This window comes from Sciurus vulgaris, assembly GCF_902686455.1.
Source record: "Sciurus vulgaris genome assembly, chromosome: 8".
In the NCBI taxonomy this organism is placed as follows: Eukaryota; Metazoa; Chordata; class Mammalia; order Rodentia; family Sciuridae; genus Sciurus; species Sciurus vulgaris.
Window position 1 is genome coordinate 95,366,058 of NC_136468.1, and position 15,441 is coordinate 95,381,498.

The 15,441-nt window shown below is 36.7% G+C and overlaps 1 protein-coding gene across 2 annotated transcripts in view; it reads left to right on the forward strand.

The window, feature by feature from the left end:
- Positions 1–15,441, forward strand: part of NPSR1 (neuropeptide S receptor 1) — a gene marked incomplete at its 5' end in the record, with an annotated part of 195,543 nt that overhangs the window by 152,713 nt on the left and 27,389 nt on the right. Inside the window, one exon of one of the 2 annotated variants that reach the window (XM_079151746.1) lies at positions 14,077–14,170. The exons of the other annotated variant lie outside the window; for it this stretch is intronic. Within the exon in view, the coding sequence (XP_079007872.1) occupies positions 14,077–14,170 (94 nt within the window). The remainder of the gene's footprint in view (positions 1–14,076; positions 14,171–15,441) is intronic. 2 annotated transcript variants of the gene reach the window in all.

Below are 15,441 nucleotides of genomic sequence, written 5' to 3' on the forward strand. Positions count from 1 at the left end.
AATAGAGCAACTGTATAGCATTTAAGAAGCTGTGGGTTCAGTACTCAATGCCAAAAAATAAAAATTGAATAAAAAATAGAAAAGCACTCAGAAAAACAAAAATTGAGGAAATTTGTCATGCATAAACTTGCCTTATAAGAAATGTTCAAAGAAATTCTTCAGAAAAATCAGGAGATAATAAAATTATAAGCTTGAATCCATTTAAAGAAAGGAAAAGTATCAGAGAAGGAATAAATGAAAGTGAAATAGTGAAATACCATCCCTCCCTTCCTCCCTTCCTTCCTTCCTTCCTTCCTTCCTTCCTTCCTTCCTTCCTTCCTTCCTTCCTTCCTTCCTTCCTTCCTTTCTTTCTTTCTTTCTTTCTTTCTTTCTTTCTTTCTTTCTTTCTTTAAACCAGGGATTGAACTCAGGGTCATTCAACCACTGAGCCACCTCTGCAGCCCTATTTTGTATTTTATTTAGAGATTGGGTCTCACTGAACGGCTTAGCACCTCGCTTCTCCTGAGGTTGGCTTTAAATTCACGATCCTCCAGCCTCAGCCTCCAGAGCCACTGGGATTACAGGTGTGTGCCACTTAACAGAGCTTATTTTGCTTATTCTACATTGATCTGAGATAATATCTCAATGTAATATTAATAATAATGAATTTTTAACCATACGTACAGATAAGTGAATTGAATGACAGCAATGTTAAAAGGGATGAAAGGAGATATGGTTGAATTAAACCATCAGTTGAAGTGAAATTAACTATTAATCAAGTTGATTTAAATGACATTTATAGAATATTTCATCCAACAATCACAGAACACATGTTCTTATCAACTCACATAGGACATTCACCAAGATAAAATACATACTAGGCATAAAACATACCTTAACAATGTAAAAAAAACGAAAATCACAAACTATGCTCTCAGACCACGTATAGTAGAACTGAAAGTCAGTAACAGTTGAAAGAATAGACAAACTAACAAATATAAAATATATATATATAGTGGACTCTATAGGCAAAAGTAGCAAGACTGACGAATACATGGGTAGTATGCAAAGTCAAATGTTTTCAGCAATGAAAAAATCAAATTTGAAATTAAAAACAAATACCATTTGTATGAGCACCAAAAGTAATTAAAACTTAGTTGAAACACAGACCTCCCACCTTTCAGCAAAAAAAGCTCAATATAGATAAAAATATAATACATCATACTAAAAATCTACTGGAAGATAATAGAAGGAGATCCAGGGGATCTTGGGTTTGTCCATGAGTTTTTAGATACAATACCAAGAGCATAATCCACTAGAGAAAAAAATTAAAATATTAGGCTTTATGAAAATTAAAAACTGCTATTTAAAAGAAATTGTTTACGTGAATGAAAAATCAATCCACAGAATGGGAGAAAATATTTGCAGAGCACATATTTCATAAAAGACTTTTATCCAAAATATAAAAAGAACTCTTATACACAACAAGGACACAAACCGCCCACTTTGAAAATGGGTGAAATATTTGAACAGACACCTCACTAAAGAAGATGGCAGCTGAACATGATAGTACATGCCTGTAACCCCAGTGACTCATAAGGCCGAGGTAGGAAAATCCCAAGTTCAAGACCAGCCTCAGCAAATTTAGAGGCTCTAAGCAACTTAGCAAGACCCTATCTCAAAATGAAACTAAAAAAAAAAAAAAAAAAAAAGTCTTGGATGTGGCTCAGTGGTTAAGTGTCCCTGGATTCAATTCCCAGTATTAAAAAAAATAAAATAAAAATAAAGAAGATGAGAAACACATATTCGAAAAGAAGCTCAACATCATATGTCAATAGAGAATTGCAAGGTAAAACAATGAGATACAAATACACACCTATTAGACAATGGCTAAAAAACTTTTTTAAAGAATCTAACAGTACCAAATGCTGAAGAGAATGTATATCAATAGGAACTCTCATTTATTCCTAGTGGGATTTCAAAATGGAACAGTCATTTTGGAAGATAATTGCCAGTTTCTTACAAAGCTAAACATATTCTTATGATACAATCCAGCAACTGTGATCCTAGGTATCGTGAAATTGAGTTGACAATTTATGTCCACACAAAAATTTTCACAGGAATGTATATAGAAGTTTTATTCATCCAGGCACAGTGGTCACACTTGTAATCCCAGTGGCTCAGGAGTCTGAAGCAGGAGGATCATGAGTTCAAAGCCAGTCTCAGCAACTTAGCAAGATGCTAAGCAATTCAGTGAGACCCCAATTCTAAATAAAAAATATAAAAAAGGGTAGAGGATGTGGCTCAGTGGTTAAGTGCCTCTCAGCCTCTGAGTTCAACTGTGGTACCAAAAAAGAAAAAAAAAAAAAAAAAAAGTTTCATTCATGGTCACCAAAACCTGTAAGAAACCAAGATATCCCTCAAAATCTGAATGGATGATAAATATGAGATGACTCCCAAAAGTTCATGTTAGACAAAACAGGAATGGTTAAAGTTAAAATGATTTTACTGTGAGAGTTATAACCTAATCAGTGGATTCATCCATTTGATGAATTCATAATTTAAATGGACTAACTGGGTGACACATGGCTACAGGAAGAAGGCCACTCAGGGCCTGCCATTGAGGATTATATCTTGTCCCTCTGGCTCCTCCCTCTCTGCTTCTTCTACCTCAACTCCACCCAGAACAATGGAGTCTGCTGACCATGGATGGAAATTCTGAACTGTGAACCCAAAGTAAACTTGTCCTACTCTTAGTTCTTCTTCTCAGGTACTTTGGTTACGTTGATGAAAAGCTGACTAACAGAAATTGATACCAAGTAATGGGGTTGTCGCTTTAACTAAACTAACCTTATGGTCCAGAAGCCCTTGGACCTGGAAGGAATTTAGAAAAGTTTGGATATGCAGGATAGAAAAAGTTAGAATGTTGTAAGCAAAGCTTAATAGACAATTCTGGTGAGATCTCAGAAGACCAGAATGCTTATAGAAATGCAAACAGTAAATACTGTGCTCATGAGGTTTCAGAAGTAACAGAAACTCCATTGGAAATTGGTTTAGAGACCCTTCATGTTACATTATGGGTAAAGAAGTTGTCTACATTTTGTCCATGTTCTGAGACTTTCTGTGATGCTGAATTTAAGGGAAGGGAGGAGGGATGGGAATAGGAAAGAGCAGAATAAATTGGACATAACTTTCCTATGTTCATATATGAACACACAACCAGTGAAACTCCACATTATGTATAACCACAAGAATGGAATCCTAATTAAAATAAGATATACTCCATGTATGTACAATATGTCAATATACTCTACCGTCATATATAACTAAAAAGAAATTTAAAAAATAAAGATGATGTGCTGGCAGAGGAAATTTCAAGGCAGCACAGCATTCAGGTGGTGGCATGAGTGTTGCTGGGAACTTTTATGCAGATACTGTGAGGCTTGGAAGCAAAATAAGAGAGGAAAGTTTGGGAAAAACTTGCAGTTTGGCCAGAGAAGAAGCACATGTAATGTTGGGGTCAAAGGATTTGCTAGGGTTTGCTGTAAAGTAATAGCAAGTATTTCACACAGAGACAATGAAACAATGCCTTGGAAAAATTTCAGGAATCATCATTGCAGACTCAAGGGTGTAGAAGAGATAACTCACTTAAGAGACATTGGAAGTATACTGCTCACACAGAGGGAAGAAGTAAAAAATGTTTCTTCAGGATTTGTTTCACCATGTTCAGTCACCCAGGCACTCCTGTTCAAGGAGGCCCAACTACTGTTCAAGCTGGCAGCAGATCTTGGCCTCATCAATGTGGTGATGATTCTGCAGGAGGTGAGGATGCTGAAGTTAAGTGCTCATGGAGGCTTCCACCAAGAAAGGAAGGCCTGAGATGCCAGCCCCTGAGAAGTCGATGCATGAAGCTATGAAGAGGAGGCTTGGGCTTCAGTGGATGTCCCTGGGATTAAAAGAAGCCAGTAAGGTAAAAAGTCTTCCAAGGAAATCTGCTGGTTTTGAACAGAGCCAGCCTAAGAGAGAGGCCACGTGGGCTAAAACAAGCACAGACAAATGCACGGGCTGCACAAGTGCTTTGGAGATCACATTTTGCTGCCTATGTCCCAGAGACAAAGCTACAGAAAATGTTTGCCTGGCCGGGCTTCAGTCTTGGGGTTCCATCCTCTTCTCTTTTTACCTTTTTCATCCTTCTTTTTTTACCCTTATTTCTCCCTTTTGGAATGGAAATGTTCACCCTGTACCATTATATATTGGACGTATATAATTTGATTTTTATAGAGGCTCACAACCAAGAGTTTGCCTTAAGTATCAGAGGAGAGATTTTGAACTTGGACTTTTGAGAAATGTTGGAACTGTTAAGACGATGGGAATTGTTGGAGATGGACTAAGTGTATTTTGCACAGTGAGATGGATATAAGCTTTGGGGGATCAGAGATGTCCCTCAAGTCTCAGATTTGACAGTGCAGAAATGGTCATAGATAAAATGATTGTATTATGAAAGCAGTAACCTAATCAGTGTATTAATTCATTAGAAAAGACTAACTGAGTGGTAACTGCAGGTAGGTGAGGCATGGTTGGAGGAAGTAGGTCACTAGGGCCATGTCTTAGGAATTATATATCTGGTCCCTGGCTTCTCACATTGTCTCTCAGTTTCCTGGCCACCACAACTAAGCAGCTTTCCTCCATTGTGCCCTACCACCATGATGTTCTGCCTCACCTCGGACCCAAAGCAATGGAACCAGACAACCATGAACTGAATGAAGCCTTCAAAAAACATGAGCCAAAATGAACTTTTCCTCCTCTAAAATATTTGGTCATATCAATGAAAAGCTAATTAACACAGATAAGCAAACTGGTACATCCATACAATAAAGTATCAGTCAGTGATAAAACAAAATGATCTACAACATGTACAATTAGAAAAGTGAGAAATTATACTCTATTTATGTATGATATATCAAAACGCATAAATGTATTCTACTGTCATGTATGACTAGAACAAATTTAAAAAAATAAAAAATAAATTAAAAAATGAACTCTCAAGCCATGAAAACACATAAAGCAATCCTAAATATACATTGCTAAAAAGACAACACAAAAAGGTTATATAGTGTGGACTTCCAACCATGCTACTTCTCAAAAAGACAAAACTACAGGACAGTTAAAAAAATTAGTGGTGATCAGGGATTTGGAGTGGGGAGGGATGAAAGACAGGGAAATTTTACATCTCTGAAACTCTTTGGTAAAATACTATAATGGCAAACACATGGCATTACAAACTGTCAAGCTGCATGGAATTGTACAACATGAGAATGAACCTTAATAAAAACCATGGAGTTTAGTTAATAATAATATGTCAATATTGATTCATCAGTTTACACAAATGGACCATACTTATGCATGACACAAATAATAGGTGAAAGTGTGTAGGTAGGAGATGGTGAATTAGGAATTCTATGTACTAGATGCAGTGTTTTTGTAAATATAAAATTTTTCTAGAAATTATTTCTTAAGTCAGTTCAGAAATCCTCCTTTTTATGAATCCAATCTGGCATTTTTCTAAGTAAAATTTCTCTGTTTCCAGCATTTAAATCTCACTTCTCTGTGCAAGATTTTCTTTAGTTTCATATTTCCTAGGTCATTTCTGTCAGAATTAAGGGGTGGGGTAGTGAGAATTCAGACATATGTCCTCAAGCTGCCATCTGTTCTCCGAATGGTATCCCATATGTTGTTGATATGTAGAGTTTTCATTGTTGACATTTATGAATTGACTATAATTGTACTTTGATTTCCTTCTTGACTTGAGTTAATTATGAGGATGTTTAAATTTCCAAGTGGTATTTTAAAAAAAAATCATGTTACTAATTGCAGCTTCATTGCTTGTTTTTAAAAATATGTGAATTGCATAAGTTCTACTTTTTGGAATCTATTGAGTGGTTTTCTTTCTTGGTAGTTTGGGATATAACCAATTGTTGAAATGTTGTCTAGATATTTTACAATAATGTGTTTCATTCTTATATTATAAAGTATAACTTTTCCTGTTCATTTATGATGTATTTTTCCTCTGTAGGACTATTAGTTTTATTACATGTAAATAAGTGTTACATAACTTGTTACATTTAAGTTTATGAATATTCTATTACCATTATATATTGTATATTTTTTAATATAAATAATCCCTATATCATATGTAATATCATTTGCTTTGAATCTAATTTGCATTATACGAGTATTGTAATGAAAGTCTTCTTTTAGTATTAAATTTCTTGTAATACTTTTGACCATTTCTTTGTTTTTAAACTTTGATATCATTTGGTTTTAGTGGTTTCTCTTCCAAACAGTATATAGTTGGATCTTAGGGAATGTTTTCTTTTAAGATGGTCTGTTTTAGGAAAAAGCTTAAGTCAATCATATTAATTGTGAGAAACAGTATTTATCATTATTTCACGCTCTTCAAAAATCCCAATGATGTACCTTACAGAAATAGAGCAAGCAATTATGAAATTCATCTGGAAGAATAAGAAACCCAGAATAGCTAAAACAATCCTCAGTAGAAAGAGCGAAGCAGGGGGCACCGCAATACCAGATCTTCAACTCTATTACAAAGCAATAGTAACAAAAACGGCATGGCATTGGTACCAAAATAGACAGGTAGATCAATGGTACAGAATAGGGGACACGAACATAAACCCAAATAAATACAATTTTCTCATACTAGACAAAGGTGCCAAAAATATGCAATGGAGAAAAGATAGCCTCTTAAACAAATGGTGCTGGGAAAACTGGAAAACCATATGCAACAGAATGAAATTAAACCCCTATCTCTCACCCTGCACGAAACTCAACTCACAATGGATCAAGGAGCTCGGAATCAGACCAGAGACCCTGCATCTTATAGAAGAAAAAGTAGGTCCAAACCTTCAACTTGTTGGCTTAGGAGCAGACTTCCTTAACAGGACTCCCACAGCACAAGAAATAAAAGCAAGAATCAACAACTGGGATAGATTCAAACTGAAAAGCTTTCTCTCACCAAAGGAAACTATCAGAATGTGAAGAGAGAGCCTACAGAGTGGGAGAATATCTTTGCCACTCACACTTCAGATAGAGCGCTAATATCCCAAATCTATAAAGAACTCAAAAAACTCTACACCAAGAACACAAATAATCCAATCAACAAATGGGCTAAGGAAATGAAGAGACACTTCACAGAAGAAGATGTACAAGCAATCAACAGATATATGAAAAAATGTCCAACATCTCTAGTAATAAGAGAAATGCAAATCAAAACTACCCTAAGATTGCATCTCACCCCAATTAGAATGGCAATTATCAAGAACATAAGCAACAATAGGTGTTGGCGAGGATGTGGGGAAAAAGGTACACTCATACATTGCTAGTGGGGTTGCAAATTAGTGCAGCCACTCTGGAAAGCAGTATGGAGATTCCTCAGAAAGCTTGGAATGGAACCACCATTTGACCCAGTTATCCCACTCCTTGGCCTATACCCAAAGGACTTAAAATCAGCATACTACAGAGATACAGCCACATCAACGTTCATAGCTGCTCAATTCACCATAGCCAGATTGTGGAACCAACCTAGATGCCCTTCAGTTGATGAATGGATAAAGAAACTGTGGCATATATATACAATGGAATATTACTCTGCCATGAAGAATGATAAAATTATGACATTTGCAGGCAAATGGATGAAATTGGAGGATATCATGCTAAGTGAGATAAGCCAATCTCAAAAACCTAAAGAATGAATGATCTCGCTGATAAGCGGATGAGGACATATAAGAGGGGGTAGGAGGGGTTAGCATTAGGGTTAGGGTTAGGTTTAGGGTTAGGGATAAGGAGGGTGGTAAGAATGGAGGAAGGAAGGACTGTATAGAGGGAAAAGAGGGATGGGAGGGGTGGGGGGGAAGGGAAAAAAATAACAGAATGAATCAAACAACATTGCCCTATGTAAATTTATAATTTTTAATTAAAATAAAATTAAAAAAATTTTAAAAAAGATTTTCCTGCTCCTTATTTGTTTTTACTTGGTTATTAATTATGGCTGACTGAAACTGTACCCCCCCCAGATTATCTACATTCAAATCTCTGAAACCTATGCAATTCAAAAGGGACTTTCCATGATGATTAAATTAGAAATCGTTTTTTTTTTTTATTGTAAACAAATGGGATACATGTTGTTTCTCTGTTTGTACATGGCGTAAAGGCATACCATTTGTGTAATCATAAATTTACATAAAGCAATGTTGTTTGATTCATTCTGTTATTTTTTCCCTTCCCCCCACCCCTCCCACCCCTCTTTACCCTCTATACAGTACTTCCTTCCTCCATACTTGCCCCCCTCCCTAACCCTAAATCTAACCCTAACACTAACCCTTCCCTCCCCCCCATTATGTGTCATCCTCCACTTATTAGCAATATCATTCGTCCTTTGGCTTTTTGAGATTGGCTTATCTCACTTAGCATGATATTCTCCAATTTCATCCATTTGCCTGCAAATGCCATAATTTTATCATTCTTTATGGCTGAGTAATATTCCATTGTATATATATACCACAGTTTCTTTATCCATTCATCAACTGAAGGGCATCTAGGTTGGTTCCACAGTCTGGCTATTGTGAATTGAGCAGCTATGAACATTGATGTGGCTGTATCTCTGTAGTATGCTGATTTTAAGTCCTTTGGGTATAGGCCAAGGAGTGGGAGAGCTGGGTCAAATGGTGGTTCCATTCCAAGTTTTCTAAGGAATCTCCACACTGCTTTCCAGAGTGGCTGCACTAATTTGCAGCCCCACCAGCAATGTATGAGTGTACCTTTCTCCCCACATCCTCGCCAACACCTGTTGTTGCTCGTATTCTTGATAATCGCCATTCTAATTGGGGTGAGATGGAATCTTAGGGTGGTTTTGATTTGCATTTCTCTTATTACTAGAGATGTTGAACATTTTTCCATATGTTTGTTGATTGCTTGTAGATCTTCTTCTGTGAAGTGTCTATTCATTTCCTTAGCCCATTTGTCAACTGGATTATTTGATTTCTTGGAGTAGAGTTTTTTGAGTTCTTTATAGATTCTGGCGATTAGTGCTCTATCTGAAGTATGATTGGCAAAGATATTTTCCCACTCTGTAGGCTCTTTCTTCGCATTGCTGATAGTTTCCTTTGCTGAGAGAAAGCTTTTTAGTTTGAATCTATCCCAGTGGTTGATTCTAGCTTTTATTTCTTGTGCTATGGGAGTCCTGTTAAGGAAGTCTGATCCTAGACCAACAAGGTGAAGATTTGGACCTACTTTTTCTTCTATAAGATGCAGGGTCTCTGGTCTGATTTCGAGGTCCTTAATCCATTTTGAGTTTAGTTTCGTGCGTGGTGAGAGATATGGGTTTAGTTTCATTCTGTTGCATATGGATTTCCAATTCTCCCAGCACCATTTGTTGAAGAGGCTATCTTTTCTCCATTGCATATTTTTGGCCCCTTTGTCTAGTATGAGAAAATTGTATTTATTTGGGTTTGTGTCCGTGTCCTCTATTCTGTACCATTGATCTACCTTTCTATTTTGGTACCAATACCATGCCGTTTTTGTTACTATTGCTTTGTAGTAGAGTTGAAGATCTGGTATTGCAATACCCCCTGTTTCACTCTTCCTGCTAAGGATTGCTTTAGCTATTCTGGGTTTCTTATTCTTCCAGATGAATTTCATAATTGCTTGCTCTATTTCTGTAAGGTACGTCATTGGGATTTTAATTGGAATTGCAGTGAATCTGTATAGCACTTTAGGTAGTATGGCCATTTTGACAATATTAATTCTTCCTATCCAAGAACATGGAAGATCTTTCCATCTTCTAAGGTGTTCTTTAATTTCTTTCTTTAGTGTTGTATAGTTCTCATTGTAGAGGTTTTTCACCTCTTTTGTGAGATTGATTCCCAAGTATTTTATTTTTTTTTCGAGGCTATTGTGAATGGAGTAGTTTTCCTAATTTCTCTTTCTGAAGATTCATCACTTATGTATAAAAATGCGTTCGATTTATGGGCATTGATCTTGTAACCTGCTACTTTACTGAAATCACTTATGAGTTCTAAGAGTTTTCTGGTGGAATTTCCAGGTTCCTCTAAATATATAATCATGTCATCAGCGAACAGGGATAGTTTGAGTTCTTCTTTTCCAATTCTTATCCCTTTAATTTCTTTGGTTTGTCTAATTGCTCTGGCCAGAGTCTCAAGAACGATGTTGAATAGAAGTGGTGACAGAGGGCATCCCTGCCTTGTTCCAGTTTTTAGGGGGAATGCTTTCAGTTTTTCACCATTTAGAATGATATTAGCCATGGGCTTAGCATAAATGGCCTTTACAATGTTAAGGAATGTTCCCACTATCCCTATTTTTTCTAGTGTTTTGAGCATGAAGGGGTGCTGTATTTTATCAAATGCTTTTTCTGCATCTATTGAAATAATCATGTGATTCTTGACTTTAAGTCTATTAATATGATGAATTACGTTTATTGATTTCCTGATGTTGAACCAACCTTGCATCCCTTGGATGAAACCCACTTGATCATGGTGCACTATCTTTTTAATATGTTTTTGTATGCGATTTGCTAAAATTTTGTTGAGAATTTTTGCGTCGATGTTCATTAAGGATATTGGTCTGAAATTTTCTTTCCTTGATGAGTCTCTGTCTGGTTTAGGTATCAGTGTGATATTGGCTTCATAGAATGAGTTTGGGAGGGTTCCCTCCTCTTCTATTTTATGGAATACTTTGAGAAGTATTGGAATGAGCTCTTCTTTAAAGGTTTTGTAGAACTCGGCTGAGAACCCATCTGGTCCCGGACTTTTCTTTGTTGGTAGGCTTTTGATGACTTCTTCTATTTCAGTACTTGAAATTGGTCTATTTAAATTGTGTATGTCCTTCTCGTTCAGTTTAGGCAATTCATATGTCTCTAGAAACCTGCTGATGTCTTCGAAATTTCTATTTTGTTGGAGTATAGATTTTCAAAATAGCTTCTAATTATGTTTTGTATTTCAATCCTGTCTGTTGTGATATTTCCTTGTTCATTCCGAATTTTAGTGATTTGGGTTTTCTCTCGTCTTCTCTTTGTTAGTGTGGCTAAAGGTTTATCAATTTTGTTTATTTTTTCGAAGAACCAACTATTTATTTTGTCAATTTTTTGTATTGTTTCTTTTGTTTCAATTTCATTGATTTCAGCTCTGAGTTTAACTATTTCCTGTCTTCTACTACTTTTGGTGCTGTTCTGTTCTTCTTTTTCTAGGGCTTTGAGCTGTAGTGTTAGGTCGTTATTTGTTGAGTTTTACTTCTTTTAAATTAGAAATCTTGAAGTGGGAAGGTTATCCTGGATTAGTTTAGGAAGTCCTAAGTGCAGTCATAACAGGGAGGCAGAGGAAGATTTGACACATAGAAGAGAAGGTGCTGTAATCACAGAGACAGAGATCAGAGTGGTGTGTCCACAAGCAAAGGAGTGCCAGCAGTTAGCGGAAGCTGAAAGATGCAAGGGATGGATTTTCCCCCATGATCTGCAAGGACTAGAGCACTTCAAAGACTTTGATTTTGATTCAACAGAACTGATTTTGGACTTCCAGTCTGCAGAACTGTTGAGAGAAAATATTTATGTTGTTTAAAGTCAATAAGCTTGTGGGAATTTGTTAGAGCAGCCATAGGAAACATATACATTAATTTTCTCCACTTTTATTTTACTCCATCATAGCTTATATCTAATTTTTAGATTTAATGTATTTCTGTCAAAATATAGGCAAAAGAGATAGCTAAAATGTCTAAATGAAAATGTAACATAATTTCTTTTCTGTTACTCTCTTCAACTCCCAGATTTTTCTCTGAAATTTTTCATAACTACATTTATAAATTATTTTGTAAAAATATAAATTATTTTATATTTTCCTAACATCTTTACTTACCATAGTTATTACTATTTTATCCCCTTTCCTTTTCTGGAATTTTTAATTTTGAAATAATTCTCAGCCAACTCAAATATTTCCTCAAGGAGAATTTTCAGGAAGAGTATGTGGTGTTAAATTTCCTCCCTTCTGATGTATGTAAAAAAAAAAAAGAGAGAGAGAAAAGAAAAGAAAGGGGAAAAAAATGTACTGCGCCTTGGCACAGAAGTGATATTTACAAAATTCTTGGATCAAAATTTTTCTTTCAAAACTCTGAACATGTTGTTATAGTGTTCTCTGGCATTTATTTTTGTGGTGAAGAAGCATGATAATTTGAGATGCATTTTTTTAGATAACCTTTAATTTTTTTACCCTGCCTAGATGTTTGAAGATATTTCATCTCTTAAGTTAAATATCTTTTTGATAATGTCTCAAAGTTGGTCTCTTTTTGCTAACATTTTCTGTTGTTTTGCTCTGTGCACATTCCCCATTCCCCACTTTGGTGATCCTTCCTCTTGCTTCAGATGCTGACTCAAGACAGCTGCAGATGTTCAAGGTTCTTTTGACCTTACCATGACCTTTGATCCCATTGTGTGCTCTCTTTCTCACCTTTGTCCAATGCCACCTCCTCAGCTGTGTGTGGTTAGCCTCAATAATATTGAATTCATGTATAAAACATAGAAACCTCATTTTTCTCTAAGGACACAAATGTCTGATTTTTCCCTTCCGCTTAGCCATCCATTTTCTCTTTCTCCATTTGTCTCCTTTACACAAGAGTAGAATTCCTTTTTATGTCTCTCAGGGGAGCCTTCAATCTCCGAACATTCCCCACTTTCCTCTCCCTGTGGCACCTTCCACAACTTAAGTGCTGAGATGCATTTGTAGTAGTGTTACCAACATTACGAAAAATGGCAGTGTACAGATGGTCCCCAAGTTCTGATGATTCAGTTTATAATTTTTAGACTTTATAATGGTGCAAAGTATACTCGTGCAACCATTCTATTTTTTACTTTCAGCAGAGTATTCAATAAATTACATGAGGTAGTCAACACTTCATTATAAAATAGATTTCATGTTTGATTATCTTGCCCAAATACAGGCTAATAACGTAAGTCTTCTGAGCATAATTAAGGCAGACTAGGCTAAGCCATAATGTTTGGTAGGTTAAGTCTATTAAATGCATTACCAACTTAATGTATTTTTTACTTCCAATGGGTTTATTGGGGTGCAAACCCATCATAACTTGAGGAGCAACTACAGTTGGTTGTCTGAGTCAGAAAAAGAACAAAAAAAGTACAAGTTCAGAACAAAGGTAAATACCAAGAAGACAGTCAGACACTCACCTTTAGACTTTAGTCTTCAAGTTACTCTTCTGTCCCCTCTAGATTTGAACCTAAGTTTGCAAAGCTGGACTCTTGGTAGAAATGAAGTTTCAAGTTAGCTGAAAATTTTCCACCATGATCATCTTTTCAGAGATATTTCATTTCATTACATTTTAAATATGTCACTTTCAGAAAAGATATTAATTTCTTATATCCCAATTTCTCCTTCTGCAGAGTATGCAAATAAAACTACACAAGATAATTAAAAGGTGAGAGTAAGGTTAATAAAAAAAGGGAGTGTGGAGGAGGGAGAGAAGACTCAGAAACTGACCCTAGCGAACAGCTCTGCTGGAGAGGTGGATGAAGGAGGGGCGCTCTGTGATGGTGCTGGTGCTGCTGATGATAAATGATTCTGAACAGCACATGGGCCTACTGAAACCGGAACCCTTCTATCATCTATCAACTATTCACACTGATAAAAGGCAAATGAACCTTTGTTTCTAATTATTCTGGAATGTCAATTGTGGCAGAGAAAATTAATTTAGCTTTAAAAGTCAATTACAAATAAATGTACCATGCAAATGTCAAGAGGGACTGATCCTGTAATGTGGAATTTCCAAGAAGCCAGTTGAATGAGTGAGTGGGAGCTGGAAGCATCCTCACCCATCACCAGGAACAATGCAAATTCCAGCATCAAGAACTGCAACTTGCTCCCCAGCAGGGAAAAACAGTCATGGCCACCCTCCCACCAACCAACCCTATCCCGGGTTTCTAAGTAGCAAAAAACACAATTCTTTCCATTACATGTTTTCCTCACCTTTATGAAGTCATATAACTCCTCTCATTTCTGTCTTCAGGTTGTACTGCTTTATGCCTCTACCTATGTCCTGGTGTCCCTCAGCATAGACAGATACCATGCAATCGTCTACCCCATGAAGTTTCTGCAAGGAGGTGAGCAAGCATTCCTTCATGAGACATCATCCTTGAAGGAGGGTGGGACTGTTTCCATTAATAGTTTATTCTTAACAACAGTTCTCTTATTTCCCCCTTCTTTTCCTCCTCTTCTCTTTGTTCTCCCACACCTCTTTCCCCACTTCATGGATCGTGTTGTCCAAAAGGGTATAGAAGAGAAAGCTTAGGTACCTGGGAAAATGCTTACTCTTCCCAGGGATGGCTAAGGAAGGTGGTTGCCTGGACCCACCCTTTGACCATTGGTTGTGACCATTCACCTTGACTCTGTTTTCATCTAGTTCCTTTTGAGCCCTAGTGACAAGTGTATCTATGCAAAAAAGTGAACACTTCAGCTTGCATACTTTCTGGAAACTAAGACTTCATGATTCTTACCCCAAACTATAGAAAAAAGTTGAAAAAGTTTTTTTTTCATTGATTATCATACTGAAAACAAAGGAAATCCTCCCAGAAATAGTGATAGATCCCTGAAAGAAAGAAGCTGATGGGTCAGCCCACAGTACCCCTAGATGATGCTTGCAGTAGCATGTCAGAGTAGTCAGAGTAATTCTAGGACATATTCTGTCTACGTGCCCAGAGCAAAAGAGAACCCAGGCAACAGAGAGAGGGACTTCTGAAGCACAATACGGAGGGTTAAGCACATTTCCGGCTGCCTTTCCTCACCCCAGACAGGTAGCAGATATGGAGGCCTCTGCTTTCAAGTAAGTGAGCTAAGTGAGGATACTGAGTTTAATGCGACAGAGTGGGGCTCTGGAAAACCCTGGCGAGATGCTGAGTACCTACCTGGTCATGGGATGAACTGACCACTACTCCAACCACAGGCAGAGCCCACCCTCTTCCATAAGCAGTGTTTAACCACCTTCCCACAAGCTGACTGTGAAAACTGATAAAATGAATAACACAACAAAAAATCTTGTCTGCAAAGATGAGAAGCAATCAAATATTATTAAGGAAAAGTGACAAAAGTCAAACTGTGCAAAATAGACAATACATTTAAAATACCATTCCACAGAACTTACTCCTAAGGAAAACAAAGTTAATAGAGTAAGTAGAACTTTAGAATAAAGTGTAATGAATGTCACCAGAGAGTTGCAAGAAGGTATGGAGATGTGATAATTTCATTTACCATTGACAGGGATATAAACTGACAGATACCTTGAATAGTAAATGTATTTTTTACTGCTTTTTACCAAAGTGATAGCTTCCTTAGTCAGAAACTCCAGACAAGCTGACAATTGTAAAGCTCTTTAGCA